Raw genomic sequence first — 16193 nt, forward strand, 5'->3', positions numbered from 1 at the left:
CTTGGAAGCACAAGTAGATGGGATAGTGGGATATCAGGGTATCTCCCGTGTGACAGACTATGTGGTCTAACCACATGTGAAAAACCTCATTTATGCTCAGTAGGCAGCACACAGGATATTTGAAAGCTTAATATTTCTTGTATGTGAATGAACACGTTCACTTTGGGAAATGTTTAAGCATATGTTTTTCAGGACAAAACTGTGGTATACTGCAGACTTGAACAGTCTTATTGGTTTGGCATGGATATGAGCATACAGATCTCTGAAAATATGTTTATTGGGGGACAGTATCCTTTTGCTGTTGCAGTTAACTAATGGATTTTTATTTCTACTTTGCCTCACCCAGTTGGCCAGTCTGTGCTGAAAGATATGAGTAAGGTGAGGAAGCTGAAGCAGTCAGGTGAGCCTTTCCTCCAGGATGGCTCTTGCATCAATGTAGCTCCACATCTGCACAAGTGCCGGGAGTGCCGTCTGGAGCGGTACCGCAAATTTAAGGAGCAAGAGCAGGATGACTCAACTGTGGCATGTCGCTTCTTCCATTTCCGGAGGTGCTCAAGTTGTTCGTTCATTCACTCCTTCCTTTTTTCCTTCCTAGTCTATATGCAGAGCTTGGACCATGTCCAAGCACAAAGTAGTTATTTTGTTTTGTTTGTTTAATGTGTTCGGGTACAATAATGAAGATTTTTGAGTGTCTCGCATTTCCCTGCATCACCTGACTGGAATTCCCTCACTGGGGCAAGAAGAGCTGCTGTTGGAAGATACAGCTGTATGGTACTAAGTGAGCCTCCAGAGACTGAATTTGCTTTATTGGGTAGACTTTTACTGCTGTATAGCAGTTTGTATGCAATAACTCTTCTCTCCCCCTTTCTTAAGGAGTTTAGAACAGAGATAAAATTTTAATTTGGTCAACCGGTAACTAAACATTGCCGGCATGAGGCTGATGTTTGACTAGATTTTCTTGAGTACAGAACTGATTTTTAGGAGCAGAACACTGCCTGTATTTTCTCTCTGTTGCGTACACATCTTACAGTTCTTTGACCTGTAAGACCATGTATCATGCTTCTCTTCATCTTTCTTAACTGCCTATTTTAGCAAGTGATGTGCATCTTTTTCCAAAAAGATGTTTGGTCGTTTTCTGGCATATAAAGGATGAAGTGAATTTTTAGTATGTGCCACCCATCCAGTAAGGATTATACCTGCTTCTCTTCCTGAGCTTGTTAAAATTAATCTAGTTTTGAGGTTAAAGACAAGATTGTTTTTGCTCAAAAAAGAAGTTACCTGTAATATTGCCAGGAGACGTTCAGGATTCTCTACCTTAATGTTGTTACACCATTTACCACACAAAGACTAAGAGGGTCAACAGCTACTGATAAAACAGCCGTGACTTGTCTCTGTGGAGAGCAGTGGCAAGAACAGTAGGTATGATAAGGATTTTTGTATGTCTTGTAGTGTGAACTGTTAGAACAGTTGCCAAGTGCTAGTGGCCCGTGCCCAAACTGAATACTGGTTTCCCAAAAGTGGGGAAATAACTTCCTCCTCAGTTAAAATAGAGAATGAGAACCATGCAGAACTACCTGAAAGGAGATTGTAGTGAAGTGGGGGTCTGTCTCTTCTTCCAAGTAACACGTGACAGGACAAGAGGAAATGGCCTCAAGTTGTGCCAGGGGAGGTTTAGATTGGACATCAGGAAAAATTTCTTTACTGAAAGAGTGGTCAAACATTAGAACAGGCTGCCCAGGGAAGTGGTGGAGTCGCAATCCCTGGAGGTGTTCAAAAAACGTGTAGATGTGGCGCTTCAAGACATGGTTTAGTGGGCGTGATGATAATTAGGTCAACGGTTGGACTTGGTGATCTCAGAAGTCTATTCCAACCTTATGATTCTATGCAGCAGCCCAAATAAATAGAATTTTGTCATGTCTTTCTGTTACTAGTGTAGAGAAATGTAACTTAACAAGCTGTAGCAATTTCCTGTATGTGGAATTTCCCACCAACGGAACTCAGACCTGGAGATTCATTCTAGTGGGTTTTGTGGCTATTGCCTTTGTGTACCTTATTCTCCACGTTACCTGAATTTGCATAATAATTGTACTGGCTGTAGAGTATAGCACTCTAGCTCAAGACTTTTTTCTTCTTTCTAGGTTTATATTCTGATGTAGATGGCATTATAAGTTAATTAAGGTGGTTGAGCAGCTTCTCAATTACTCCATCCTGTTTCCTGCAGGCTAATATTTACCCGGAAAGGTATTCTACGAGTAGAGGGTTTCTTGAACCCACAACAGAGTGACCCTGATGCCATGAGCCTATGGATTCCTTCCGCCTCCCCTGCAGAGGGGATCGATCTGGAAACTTCCAAATATATCCTGGCCAATGTTGGGGACCAGTTCTGCCAGCTTGTTATGTCAGAGAAGGAGGCAATGATGATGGTGGAGCCACATCGTAAGCTGGGCTTTTGACGTGTTTTTTTTTGTCCATCTTCTCTGTGTGATGTGTGTACAATGCAGTGGAATAGAGTCGAAAGTGTAATATAATTTCTTCTTAAAATGCTTCTCCTTTTCTTCCAAAGAGAAGGCTATATTCTCTTCTTTGGGGTGTGTGTAGTTGTAGGACCAGTATTTGGGATTTTTCTTTTGGATCAGAGCAATATTATTACCAAGTCCCAGACATCATTAAATTATTTTTCAATAAATAATTGCAGAAATCAGCTGACCCATGCTCCTAAGAAAAGAGAAATTTAAATATCTGAGAAATTTAAATATTTAAAAGAGAAGATTAAATGTCTGATCGAAAACACTTGCTTTTATTTTACTAGGAGGAAGGATCAGCTAATGACAGGCCAAGAGGTAATGGCCTCAAGCTGTGCCAGGGAAGATTTAGGTTGGATGTTTGGAAAAATTTCTTTACTGAAAGAGTGGTTAGACATTGGAACAGGCTGCCCAGGGAGGTGGTGGAGTCACCAATCCCAGAAGCGTTCAAAAGACTTATAGATGTGATGCTGAGGGACATGGTTTAGTGGTGGGCTTGGTAGTGTTAGGGTAATGGTTGGACCTGATGACCTTAAAGGTCTTTTCCAACCAAAATGATTCTGTGATTCTGTGAAGTAAGTCCAGAATATTTATCACACTGACCAGCTATGCTTTAATGAGCAGCTTTTCTTATATGTTCCTATCCTGTTATGCTTCAGGGACATCACATAAAAGTTCAGGGTTTTCTAGGGAGAGAGCAGTACCGGCGCTCAGCCCGCAAGGACTCAGCTGAGCAACTGGTTGCCAGCATTGCCACTACAAGGGGAGTGGTTTAGAAAAGGTTTTCTAAAGGTATCCAGTTTGGCCTATTTACATGGATAGTTCTGACTATCTGATTTTTTCCTTTAGCTTCTGGAATGTACAAGGACAGCCATTTGGAGAGGACTTCCCCTTCCTCAGCAAATGCGTTGGTTTAGAATCTGAAGAGTTGACAGGCATCTGATTAGTAAAACTAAATATGCATTCTTTGTAGTTTAAGTTCACATTATTTGTTCATAAAACTATCAGAAGTTTCATAATTTTGCTGTAATTTCCGTAAGTGTTCCTGGAAATTCAGTTACTACAGAACTCTGTAAGGTGCTTTGTTTCCTTGTAGTGTGTGCATTTTGGGACTTGACCTTACTCGCTCTTAGAAATGGGGATTTTAATAGTGTCACAAGACTAGCAACTCAAAGAATGCGTCTCTGGATATAAAAAGTCTGTGCTTCTATACTGTGCCTTCAAGTCCTGTCTCTGTGAATTGTTCTTTTATTAATGTTACTGAGATGCTCTCAAATTGGGTGGGAGAAATGCAAAACGTCAAAGCAGTAATTCCTAATGTTCCTTCTCTTTATAGAGAAAGTGGCATGGAAGCGAGCAGTACGTGGTGTGAGGGAAATGTGTGATGTATGTGAGACAACACTCTTCAATATTCATTGGGTTTGTCGCAAGTGTGGTTTTGGGGTCTGTCTGGACTGTTACCGGCTGAGGAAGAATCGTCCACGTAGTGGTGAGTACTGGACTGCTTCTCCCGTAATCTTTGAACTGGCTGACTTTCAGTGAGGATAGTTTCTGTGAAGTTGCTGAAGGTTTTGTGGGAGAGTTAGTGAGTATCAGCTTGGGAGGCTGGAGGTTTGGAACTTTGGCAGTACTGTCATATGCTGCTGTTCCATTCTTCATTTCCTTAGGTACCTGTGAGTTATCTATTTGGTTAGACAGTTACATTATTATATGGAGCAGATGTACAAAATACCGGAGGTTACTAAGTGTGAGTACTGCTGTCTATTCATTATGATAAAGGTGCCAGAGAACACTGAGTTATAAAAGCAGTGGGTTTTTAAAAATAGATAAAAAGTCACCTATTTTTCTCTCATCGTTGTAGGTTCACCCCAGTAGGCAGCTAAGCACCATGCAGGCACTTGCTCGCTCCTCCATGGCACTGGGACTGGGGAAGGAGGAAAGGAAGAGTAACAGGAGGAAGACTTGGGGGTCAAGATAAAAATTGTTTAATAGCAAAGGAGAAATAGAAAAAGAGAAAAAAGAAAAAAAATAACAAAGCAAGTGATGCAAAGGCAATCACTCACCACCTCCCACAGGTAGACCATTGCCCAGCAGTTTCCCAGGCAGAAGATGGCTAGCACCCTTAAACTGCCTCCTCTCTGTTTTCAGTGCTGCGTGTGACATTGCATGACATGGAACATCCCTTTGCTTGGTTTGGGTCATCTGCCTGATGGTGTTCCGTCCCAGCCTCTGTTCAGTGCAGGGGGGTAGGCAGACCTGGGCACTGTGCAAACACTATTCAGCCATAGCTAAAATGTTAGTGTGTTATCAGCATTGTTTTGGTCACAAGTCTAAAACACAGCACCACACGAGCTGCTATGAGTGAAATTAACTCCATCCCAGCCAGACCCAGTACAACAATGACGCCTATGAAACAACTGCCAGAATACACCAGAAGAGAGCATGATTTTTTTTTAAGATGTGGTTAACCAGGGTGCAGTAGAAATAGTTGAAAGTAAGTAGAATAGGCTTTCTTGTATCTGGCACTGTACATGTTTGGAAAAAGCATTTGGGACTGAATATACTGACAGAATGTGGTATAAAGATGTCCATGATTCAAGGGCAATAGTCTCTTAACCGCTTTTCGTCTTGCATCAAGGAAATAAATATGTTAACCTTACTCATGCCAGGTGAAAATTAAGAGATGTCCTGGGCTTACGAGTTTTTACTCATTGTTGTACAGAGGAGGGTCAGCATTGAAAAGATTGATAGTTTACAATGTCAAATGATAGTGTGTGTGTGTGTGTGTGCACGTGCATATTGCTTATGATATTTTCCTGAAAACAGATTGTAATTACAGTTTATTAATCAAGTCTGAAATTTTGGAATGGGCCAAGATGTAGAACCGAAGTGTTACTTAAATACAATTACTTGTCTGAAGAAGCTTCTGAACTTTGTGCTTTAGAAACAACCTATGCAGGTTCCAGGCCTAAAGGGCCCTGAAATTAAATTTTATGCGACCCTTCTCATATTCTCCTCGACTCACTTCCCCTCCCACCTTCCTTTTTAAAGGAAGAGGATGGCATGCAGTTTGTGCAGCTACATATTTGTAGGCCCAACTTGGTTTAAAATGTGAAGAATTCTAAATTTGTCAGACTATTTTTCAAACTCTTATTTTGCTACTTGTTAGCTTTTTAAGTAGATATACTGACAGGAGAGCTTAGTTTCCTCTTCCTGGACCTGATCTGCAGATACTTTTTGTTGAAAAACCTTGGGAGATGATGACAAGAAAACACAGAATTCCTCTGTAACTTAGGAAAGCATAATGAGAACAAGAGTATGATATTTTAAAATTGAGGCTAGAAGCTAAGATTTTTTTAGGTTAATCTCCTGCACTGTAAAGAGCCTAAAGAAACAATATCGATGCAGAAATATTCTGTATTATAAAGTTTCAGTGGCTTTTGTACAAAATTTTACTCTTTTTGTGTCTTTATTCCAGAGACAGAGGAGATTGGTGACGAGGAAGTCTTCTCATGGCTGAAGTGTGCAAAGGGTCAGTCTCATGAACCAGAGAATCTTATGCCAACACAGATCATTCCTGGTACAGGTAATGCTTGAAACCTGAAAGAAAAAAATCCAAATTTTGTCTCAATTCTGAGCAAGCAAGTGGACAAAATACTAAGATGGTTGGTGTTCTAGCCAATACCTTTTCTAGCATGGATTTAGAGGAGACTTCCACTTGCTACAGTGGAAAGGCTGAAGGGAAGGTAGCCCAAGTAAGATGAAGCTGTGGGTTTGAAGTGAACACCCTGCTGAGACTAGCTGTGGCTTCTTGTGCTCAGCTGGTTTTAGTCATATCAGTAAATTTGGTTAATTTGCATGACAGATCTTCTTTTCAGTTGGGGATGAGGGAAGATGAATGGTCACTGTTACTGATTTCCACTTGGACGTAGAGCCATTGACCGTAACTCTTTGGATGCAGCCAGTCAGCCAGTTCCTTGTCCATTCAATAGCCAGTCTGTTAAACCCATATCTCTCAAATTTAGCAGCAAGAATGTTGGGGGGGACTGTATTGAAGGCCTTGCAGAACTCTAGGTAGATGACATCCGTTGTTCTTCCCTTGACGATGATGCAGTCACTCCCTTGAAGGCCACTAGGTTTATCAGGCCCGATTTGCCCTTGGTGAAGCTGTGTTGCCTGTTTCTGATCACCTCCCTGTCTTCCATGTATTTCCACATGTCTTCCAGGATGATCTGCTCCATGATCTTACTGGGCACTGTGGTGAGGCTGACTGGTCGGTAGTTCCCAGGGTCCTCCTTTTTACCCTTTTTAAAAATAGGTGGGATGTTTCCTTTTTCCAGTCATGAGAGTTTGCCTGTCTTGCCATGACTTTTTTCAAATATGACTGAGAGTGACATGGCAACTGTATCAGCCGATTGCCTCAGGACTCTGTGATGCATCTTGTCAGGTCCCATGGACTTGTGTATGTTCTGGTTCCTCAGGCAATCTTGAACGTGACACTGATGCAGCCCCGCCTCAAGAACTGTGTGCAGTGTTGGGTGCCTTAATACAAGGAGGACGTCAAACTATTAGAGTGCGTCCAGAGGAGGGTGACCGAGATGGTGAAGAACCTTGAGGGCAGGACTTACAAGGAGCGTCTGAGGTCACTTAGTTTGTTCAGCTTGGAGAAGAGAAGGCTGAAGGGTGACCTCATCGGAGTCTAAAACTTCCCCAAGGGGGGCAGCAGTAGGACCCGAGGAAATGGAATGAAGCTGTATCAGGGGAAGTTCAGATCGGACACCAGGAAAAGGCTCTTTACTGAGAGGGCGGCCACTGGGACAGGCTTCCCAGGGAAGTGGTCACGGCACCAAGCCTGTCAGAGCTCAAGGAGCATCTGGACGATGCTCTTAGTCATAGGGTTTAGTTTTAGCTGGTCCTGTGAGGAGCAGGAAGTTGGACTTGGTCATGACTGTTACGAGTCCCTTTCAACTTGAGATAATACATGATTTTCCTACAATGGGAGGAACTTTGTTCGCCCAGTCCCTGGCTTGGGGTTCAGGGGCTTGAGAGAGGTGGTAACAGAGAATACCATTGAAGACTGAAGGGAAAAAAAGAATTGAGTACCTCAGCTTTCTCCATGTCAGCTGTCACCAGCTCTCCTGTCTTATTTAATGGAGTGAGAGTGTGTGTGTACGTTTACTTTATTCTTCCTTTTCTGGCCAACATACATGTCAAAGCCCTTACTATTCTTTGAAACCTTTGCCAAATGCAGCTCCAGCTGTGCCTTGGCTTTCCTGATCCCATCCCTACACCTACAGGCAGCGATATTCTTCCCAGGATATCTGTCCCTGGTTCTACTGCCTGTGCATTTCCTTCTTACATTTTAGTTTGACCAGGAGGTCCTTACTGACCCGTGCCATTCTCCTGCCTTCCTTGCTTGATTTTTTTTTTTTTAACACATGGGGATTGAGAACTCTTGCACTCTTAATAAAAATGTTCTTAAAGAGCTGCAACCTCTGTTCAGCAACTTTGTCCCAGAGGGCAGTTTCCCAGGGGATCCCATACACTAATTCCTTAACTGAAAGTTTGCTCTCCTAAAATTGAGCATCCTGACTCTACTCTTTGTCTGGCCCATATCCCTCAAGACTGTGAATTCCACCAGGCCGCGATCACTGCAGCCCAGGCTGCTGCCAGTCTTGACATGTCTGATTAGTTCTTCCATGTTGGTGAGCAACAGGTCCAGTAACACTTCTCGTGTGGTCAGGTGGCCTGTCTCCTGGATTAGGAATTATCTTCAATGCGCTCCAAAAGTCTCCTTGACTGCTTATACCTTGATGTGCTGCTTTTCCAGCAGGTGTCAAGGTAACTAAATTTACCCATCAGGAGCAGAACCTGTGAGCATGATGCTTCCTGTAGATGAAGTAAGAACACTTTGTCAGCAGGCTCCCCTTGATCAAGTGGCATGTAGTAAACACCCACAGTGATGTTTCTGTTGTGGCTTGGCCCCTAATTTTTACCCACAAGCTCTCAACCTGTTCATCACTATTTTTCAAAGACAGCTCTATGCAGTCAATCCATTCTTTTATATAGAGCAACTGCCTCACAGTGCTCCAGTTGTGCGATTTGTCGTACTAGGTTTCAGTGATAGTGATTAGATCCTAGCTTTCTAGTTGCACAGTGACTTCCAGCTCCTCCTGCTTGTTACCCATGCTGCATGCATTGGTATATAGAGGCACTTCAGCTGGACTATCAACCTTGTCACCTGTTGAGAGGAACATGCCTGAATTCTTTTGAGGCATTTCATGGGTGTCTCTCTGTTGCTTCCTAATACATCAGCAGCACCTGTGTCTCTTCTGTTGCTCAAATCTCCATCCACTTCCCCCACTAAATCTAGTTTAAAGCTCTCCATAGAAGTCTGGCCAACTTGTTGGCAGAGACTTGCTCGCCCCACTTAGGCAGGTGAATCCCATCAGCTCCCAGGAGACCTGGCTTCTCAGAGGTAGATTCATGATGATAGAAGCCAAAATCACGAGCACGGCACTAGCTGTGTAGCCAGGCATTTACCTTTTCAATTTGTTACCTCCTTCCTCTTATTGGGAAGGTAGAGGAGAACACCACCTGTCCTCCAGATCTTTTTAACATTGCGTCAAGGGATATACAGTCTTTTTTGATGGTTTGAAGTTGCCTGATTTGCAGAATCATTGGACCCTATATGGAGTAGTAGTAGCAGATGATAATCTGTAGGATTTGCCAGGCTTGACAGCCTCTCAGTGACATCACAAAGCTAGTGTTACCACAGTTCTCCACACTATGCAGAGATAAGTGTCTTGTTATAGCGTGTGATCTCAAAGATACTTAGCGGTAGTACTAAAAAAACCCCAAACCAACCAAACAAAAAAAAACATAAACAAAAAGCCACAAACCACACCTCTCTGAATATATATTATAGTTAAGGCCTTGGTTTTAGATTTCTTTACATGTGATATTAAAGATTTTAATGTTTATTTCCAGCACTTTACAATATTGGAGACATGGTTCACGCAGCACGAGGCAAATGGGGTATTAAAGCCAATTGTCCCTGTATTAACCGTCAGAACAAATCGGTGTTGAGACCAGCTGTCACTAATGGAATATCACAGGTATGTAATTTGAGGCTGAAATTACCTTGTTTGACATAACATTTTTAAGATTTGTTAAAACATTAGATCCTTTAGGCTAATCTATTGTGAAACACAAACTTTTATTTTCTCTCTATATATTCTGAGTGGTTTAGTTCAATAAAAATCTTCTGTGACATTTTTCAGGGATGTGTGCTGCAACTGTTACTTATCAAGTGGATATTTGGGCTAATACTCTTATGTAGAAATTGGGTAGGGTTGATGCTGTATCTTAAAACAAACCACTATGAATAGCTTGCAACATGTGCATTTATTTTTTTATGGTTCCTGAATGTTATGCTGAATCTGGAGCAGTTCTGTTACTGTTCACCCAGGAAGTCCTTCTGTTTAAAAAAAAAAAAAAAAAAAAAAGGGCGCAAGCCTGGCCTGTGTTGAAAGAAGACGTGGTAAGAATTCGCATCACAGTGCAAGGTCTGACATACATGGAGAAGAAGCTCCTGTACTCTGCTGCTACATAAACATGAAGGAACTCTACTGTGTGCTTAAAGCAAACAAACAAAAAACCAAAAGCAACAAAGAAAACCCAATGCGCTGGATAACTAAAATGTCTCCCAAGTTGAACTTTTCCCTTTATTCGACATTTAGCTGCTGTTTATATCTTTGTTTTAGCTTCCAGCTGTAAATCCTAGTGCATCAGTCTCTGGAAATGAGAGCACCTTTTCCACTGAAGCAGGGCCAGCAGGAGTGGGGCAATTAGAAGTGGACACTGTTCCAAAATCTGAAGCAACTGATAGTAGCATAGAAGAATCTGCAAAAGCAGAGACCTTACCAACCAGTAACACTGGTGAAATAAAGACCAACAGGCCGCTCTGTCCAGAAACAGCTCCATCATCAGCCTTACACTGGCTTGCAGATTTAGCAACGCAAAAAGCAAAAGAAGAAACTAAAGGTGAGCAGAAGACATGCCCTCTGGGGTAGGAATTAAAAGATAAATTATAATGTGCTGCTTGGTTGCTATTCTTCATGGGAGTGCCTAGCCCTATATAGAAAAGAACATGGTCACTTTTCTTCTTTTGCCTCTTAGAACCAGTTTTATTTTACAGGCTTAGAAATATGCAAAGCTGGAAAGATGATGATTAAGCTGAAGATAAAATACTGTCTTGTCACTCCCAGTTTATTTCAGTGCTAGTTATTGTATTTATTTTCTAAGTAATAGGCAGTTGGTATCCTGATATAAAATGATAGTAATTAATTTCAGATTCAGCTTTGTCAGTTTATTACTATTGAAGTAAAGCTGTTTTGTGTGCTATGTGAAGAATGCATTTCCAAAGAATTGAGAGAGTAGAGTCCACTTGGAGGGTCAGATGAAAGCTAAGAACTTCTTTAATATTCAGTAGTCTGAGTGTGATTCTCAATATGAAATAACTGTTTACAGAATACACCTCCCAGTTGTCAGGAGTACCATGACTAACACAGTATTTATTCCTGTCCGTATGTCTAGCAGGAACTACTGTATATGTCACTGTTAAATGTTCATGACACTTTTACTAGTTTTGTAGGGCTTAGTCACTGTAATGTTTTGACTACAGTTAAACCTTGAAGTATTTCATATTGAAACATTAATTCATAAGGTCAAGGAATTGTTTAATTGAGTCTGTTGCAAAGTTGTGGTTTCATATGTATCGAACACTTTCAGATATGACCAACTGTGCTATTTGAAACCTTAATGGCATACGAAGGGTAAAATCTATCTGAAGTATATGATGTCTTTGATTCTCTTTGAGGTGACTCATTCACTCTTGCAGTGATAATTTAGCTTTACCACAAGATTCTGTAAATATCCTATTTAATGCAAGAGCAAATAGTTTCAGAGAACTTGTGATCATTTAAACGTTTTTTTTTTTTCTTCTCCAATGTTGATATTTATCTTGCAGAATCAGGATCACTGAGGTCAGTGCTTAATAAAGAATCTCATTCACCCTTTGGATTGGATTCCTTCAACTCCAGTACAAAGGTTTCCCCACTAACTCCAAAGCTGTTCAATAGCCTCTTGTTGGGCCCAGTGACATCTAGCAACAAAGCTGAAGGCTCCAGCCTCAGAGATCTGCTACACACAGGGCCAGGAAAGCTTCCTCAGGTCCCATTAGACACGGGAGTCCCCTTTCCTCCGGTCTTTTCTGCAGCTTCTACGGTAAATAATTTTGTATTCTTTCAACAATACCTGTTCTAGGGAAGAATTTCATGATGATCTAACAGTTTTCATCTAAATGTTTTGATAGTGTCTTATTCTTAAATGTTGAAACAAATGCAGTATCTCATGAAAACTCACCACCCCACAAAGTTGTAGAGAATTTTGATGCTAATTGTTAGTTTGTGGTTTGGTTTACTACTGCTGTGGAGAAGCTATTCCTTGCAAGAGACCAAGAAGGTGAGTTAAATACAGCCTTTACATGGTTTAATTGATAATCAGCATCCCTATAAAAGCCCACTTCAAATTCCTCATCTTCAAAAATATTGCAAGAGCATACTACAGAAAAAAAGAAAGACCTGTGAGCAAACCAGTTCCTTTAAAAAAACCTTAAGTATACTGGAAAGGCATTTAAGACAGAATATGAATTTAAGGTGTGTTTGCTGTTTCTGGATGCTTACTCCGGAATAAGGATACTTTGTTTCTCTTTATTCCATTTTGGAGCAAATAACCTTAAAAAAAAAAAAAACCCAAAACCCACAAAACAAAACAAAACCCTGAACAAGTCAATGATATTTGAAATGGTTAAAATCATTTAGGTTAAGAGAAGGATGGGTTCTGTGGAACTTACCAAGGTTTAGCTGCTCTTGGAAAATACTTTCTCCAAAAGCCTAGGTAGATGGAATGAGGAAGCTGATGAAATGGCTTGTCTTGTAGAAGAATTTTTTTCCCTCTGTGTCAGGCTGCAAGGATGGAATTATAATAATAGTTCATGTTGGGTTTTTTTTGTTAGAGGGAACTGTATGGGAAAATATGTCGCTGCTACAGGAAAGTGAGTCTAATCATACTTCCATCCCCTGCCCCCTATTATCATTGAGTACAGGCGAAGAAATTGTGGTGACTTATTTTAAAGCAAGTTAGTCCTTCAAGGCTTGAGAGGGCCTGTCTTAATTTGTATCCCTGTTCCTGCAACTCTCTGCATTCTCACCACGTTGAATCAGATCTATTGTATAATGTCTCGTTTCACTTTCTTGACTTCTGGTCTTCACAGACTTAATTTAGATTTGAAAGAATTTGTGGGCATCTCTGGTTCAACCCCTCACTTGAATGCCTGGGTGCTTCATATAGAATGTACATGAACAAAACATACCTGAGAAACAACGGTTGTGTTGGTCAAATTGAAACAAATAATAGCCTGCTGCTCATGAAGAGAATAATCTTGGTGTTTCTGGAGCACTGATGTTCTGTTGTGAAGAGTAGTTAGCATCGACTGTAATAGTTAAACTGCATGTTGTCTATTTCATGGCCTTAGAGAGTCAGCGTAAAGGTACATTTTTAAGACCGTCATAAGCGGATGATGTTACAAGCTAGTCCTACAGCCTGTCTTACCCAAGTACAAAAACTAATCGAATGCCAAGCAGCCGTACAGGCTGTCAGGGTATAGCTCTTCTGAAAGGAGGCCAGGGTCCAGGAGGACAGCAGGCTGAGCATGAGTCAGTGTTGTGCCCTTGCAGCTGCAAAGGCAAATGTTCTGTGCTGCATGAGGAGGCATGCAGGTGGAGCATGTCAAGGAACCTGATTATTCCACTCAGCATTTGTTAGGCCACACCTGGAACACTGTTCCCAGTTTTGGTCTCCCCAGTTGAAGAATGATACTGAAAAATTGTAAGGGGTCCAGTGGAGGGCCATGAAGAATGATTAAAGTGTTGGAGAGCTTGACACATGAAGAAAGGTTGGAGCAACTGGTTCTCTTCATCCTAGAGAAGAGAATGCTTTGGGGATCTGATCGATCTTATCATATCTAAAAGGTAGTTGTAGACAATATGGAGGTACTCCTTTCACAAGGATGCATGGTAACAGGGCAAGAGGCAGTGGACACAAGTTGCTTCAGGGGAAGTTCTATCTGGATATAGGAAAAAATTCTCACTTTACATTCAAGCAGTGGAATAGGCTGCCCAGAGAAGTGATATAGTCTCCTTCCCTGGCTTGACACAGCCCAGGGTAACTTAACCTGATTTTAACAGAAAGTTATACCAAATGATCTCTAGGTCTTCCTTCTGACCTCCACTCTTCTATAATTCCATTAATATTTTTTACTGAATGAATATTTTCAGTTATGAGTAGTGTTATGTTTTACATCGATAGCTCTGCATACGGTAAGTTTTCTGTCTGTTGAACTTGAGCTTTAAAGAAGATGGCAAAATTGTTCCAGTGACAGTTTTTTACTGTTAACTGTTCACTCAGCTTCTGGTCCCTGTGGTGGTTTTGGTTTTTTCGTTTGGTTTGGGGTTTTTTGGTTTGGGTTTTTTGGGGGAGGGGCGGGGTGGGTAAGGGGCTGGCTAGAAGGAGAAGCTCTTTGCTGCCAGAAATCTGCCGCACCCCTGACCCCTCCCACAGATGTCTTGCGAATAATGATCCAGTTAGTGTTTATCTTCTGTTGAATATATGGAATATATTTAGTGTCTTGAGTATCTTGCTATAGGCAGTGTCTATAGGCAGGTGCTTTTTTTTTTAAGTTAAGAACACAATTTAAGATTGTCGCTGTCTCTTGCAAATTCTAAACATGCCTTGAGGAGTTTTAAACATCCCTTGAGGAGCATAGATGCCACAACTAGAGACGCTGTCTACTAGTGGTTTAACATTGTATATACAGGAAGCACTTTCTCCCCTCTGTCAGTGTTTACTTAATGTTCCCATATTTGTCAACTTACCTGTGCCAGGGTTGAATTTACTTTCTTAGTAATGGAATGATGAAAATGAGGAAGTAGAGGTATTAATGAAGTTAAGAAAAATAGGAACCATTTTTATCATTAAAGTGGTAGTGTTTAGATCACTTAAGTTTTCTGTTCAATGATTGTTTGCTGTAATATTTTTCTAGATAGCCTGTAGCAGGTTATTTTAAGTTTTACTATTATAAAACAGAGCCATAGCTGTTTCTGTTCTTGCTGAATACATGCCTGTGTCTGAGTGGATTTGTTTACTGTTGCGCTTTTTTTTTGTGATAGCAAGGTGTCTGTGACTAAAATCTGAATGAGAGCAGATATTCATTAATATGTATGCTGTTGCAAGACTAAACTTACCTCTGGATCTACATCTTCTAGGGGGCCAAAGGTAAAGCCAGCCTGCCTAACTTCTTAGACCATATCATTGCTTCTGTGGTGGAAAATAAGAAGACGTCCGATGCTGCAAAACGAGCTAGTAATTTAGCTGACACACAGAGAGAGGTGAAGGAAATGGTAATGGGCCTAAATGTACTGGATCCACACACTTCCCACTCTTGGCTGTGTGATGGTAGACTCCTTTGCCTTCACGATCCTAGCAACAAAAACAACTGGAAGATCTTCAGAGAGTGCTGGAAACAAGGCCAGGTGGGTGATGACAAATAGCCAACCCTTGATGCTTATAAGTGTCCTGAAATTTTAGCCTGTACCTTGGTTATTGACAGCTCCATTCAAATTTTGGTCAGTTGCTCCTGAGTGAATATTATGAATGAAGATTTCAACTGTAGCCCTATAAACAGGGCACGCAGTGGCTCTCTCCACTTCGTGCTGTACTGACTTAAGCCCATGTGCTCTTGCCCATTAAGCTTTTCTCAGCTTACCAGTATGAGGGTGTTTGCTGTGACAGCCTTTTTAGTTGTGGTGTAGTTTGTACTGAACCTGCTCTACTACAGCCCAGTAGTGAATCCACTATGATTTCCTGCATGCATCATAGCATCTACCCCATACTTGATGCTTTATGGCCTCAGGGCAAGGTCCATTTCTTCCAGCTGCAGCATGTAAAAGAATAAAAGTGCTGCATGCAGTAATTGCTGCTTAATTTCTCCTGACATTTTGGGTGTACTTGATGCGGTGTCTGATCTTGAGCATACAGCCTATGTGAACCCAAGTATTGTTTCGAACTCAGCATCTCATGTATTGAGCACTCTTCTGGATTGTCTGACGGGTGATCCACTGGTTAGGCCTTCAGTCAAGAGACTAGACCTCAAACCTGCTGCCAGCATAGCCACTTCAGATCTCAATCTGTAGTGCTACAGCTTCAGTCTTCTCCAGAGAGTCAGTAAGATTGGCCTGGTCAGACAAGGTGAATCTTTGAGAATGGTTGAGTAGCTGCTGCTGCAGAGGAAGTGTACCTATAGCTGTAATGGAACACAATGTCCACCAGTGTTCAAACTGTGTTCTTGGCACTTGGTTCTGCAGCTACCTCTGACACAGTTACTTTCAGTGACTACTCAGAATCGAGACCATTTGTGCTAGACAGTTACGTCCCTCATCATGTTTTCTGGAGAAGTCGTTGTTGTCAACTGTTATGTTGTTACTGTGCTAGTGCTCTTGGCCCTTGCATTCCGTGCTTATTTGTGGTTGCTTGCATGACACACGGACTGCT

At 41.5% G+C, this 16193-nt stretch overlaps 1 protein-coding gene across 1 annotated transcript in view; it reads left to right on the forward strand.

The window, feature by feature from the left end:
* The window catches only part of KDM3B (lysine demethylase 3B), a 70322-nt gene that overhangs the window by 34393 nt on the left and 19736 nt on the right, over positions 1 to 16193 (forward strand). Inside the window, exons 9-16 of the mRNA XM_086470795.1 lie at positions 347 to 548; positions 2222 to 2436; positions 3859 to 4011; positions 6001 to 6108; positions 9513 to 9640; positions 10289 to 10568; positions 11554 to 11810; positions 14909 to 15175. Coding sequence (XP_086326921.1) covers positions 347 to 548; positions 2222 to 2436; positions 3859 to 4011; positions 6001 to 6108; positions 9513 to 9640; positions 10289 to 10568; positions 11554 to 11810; positions 14909 to 15175 — 1610 coding nt within the window. The remainder of the gene's footprint in view (positions 1 to 346; positions 549 to 2221; positions 2437 to 3858; positions 4012 to 6000; positions 6109 to 9512; positions 9641 to 10288; positions 10569 to 11553; positions 11811 to 14908; positions 15176 to 16193) is intronic.

This window comes from Leptosomus discolor, chromosome 10, assembly GCF_034619465.1.
Source record: "Leptosomus discolor isolate bLepDis1 chromosome 10, bLepDis1.hap2, whole genome shotgun sequence".
NCBI lineage: Eukaryota > Metazoa > Chordata > Aves > Leptosomiformes > Leptosomidae > Leptosomus > Leptosomus discolor.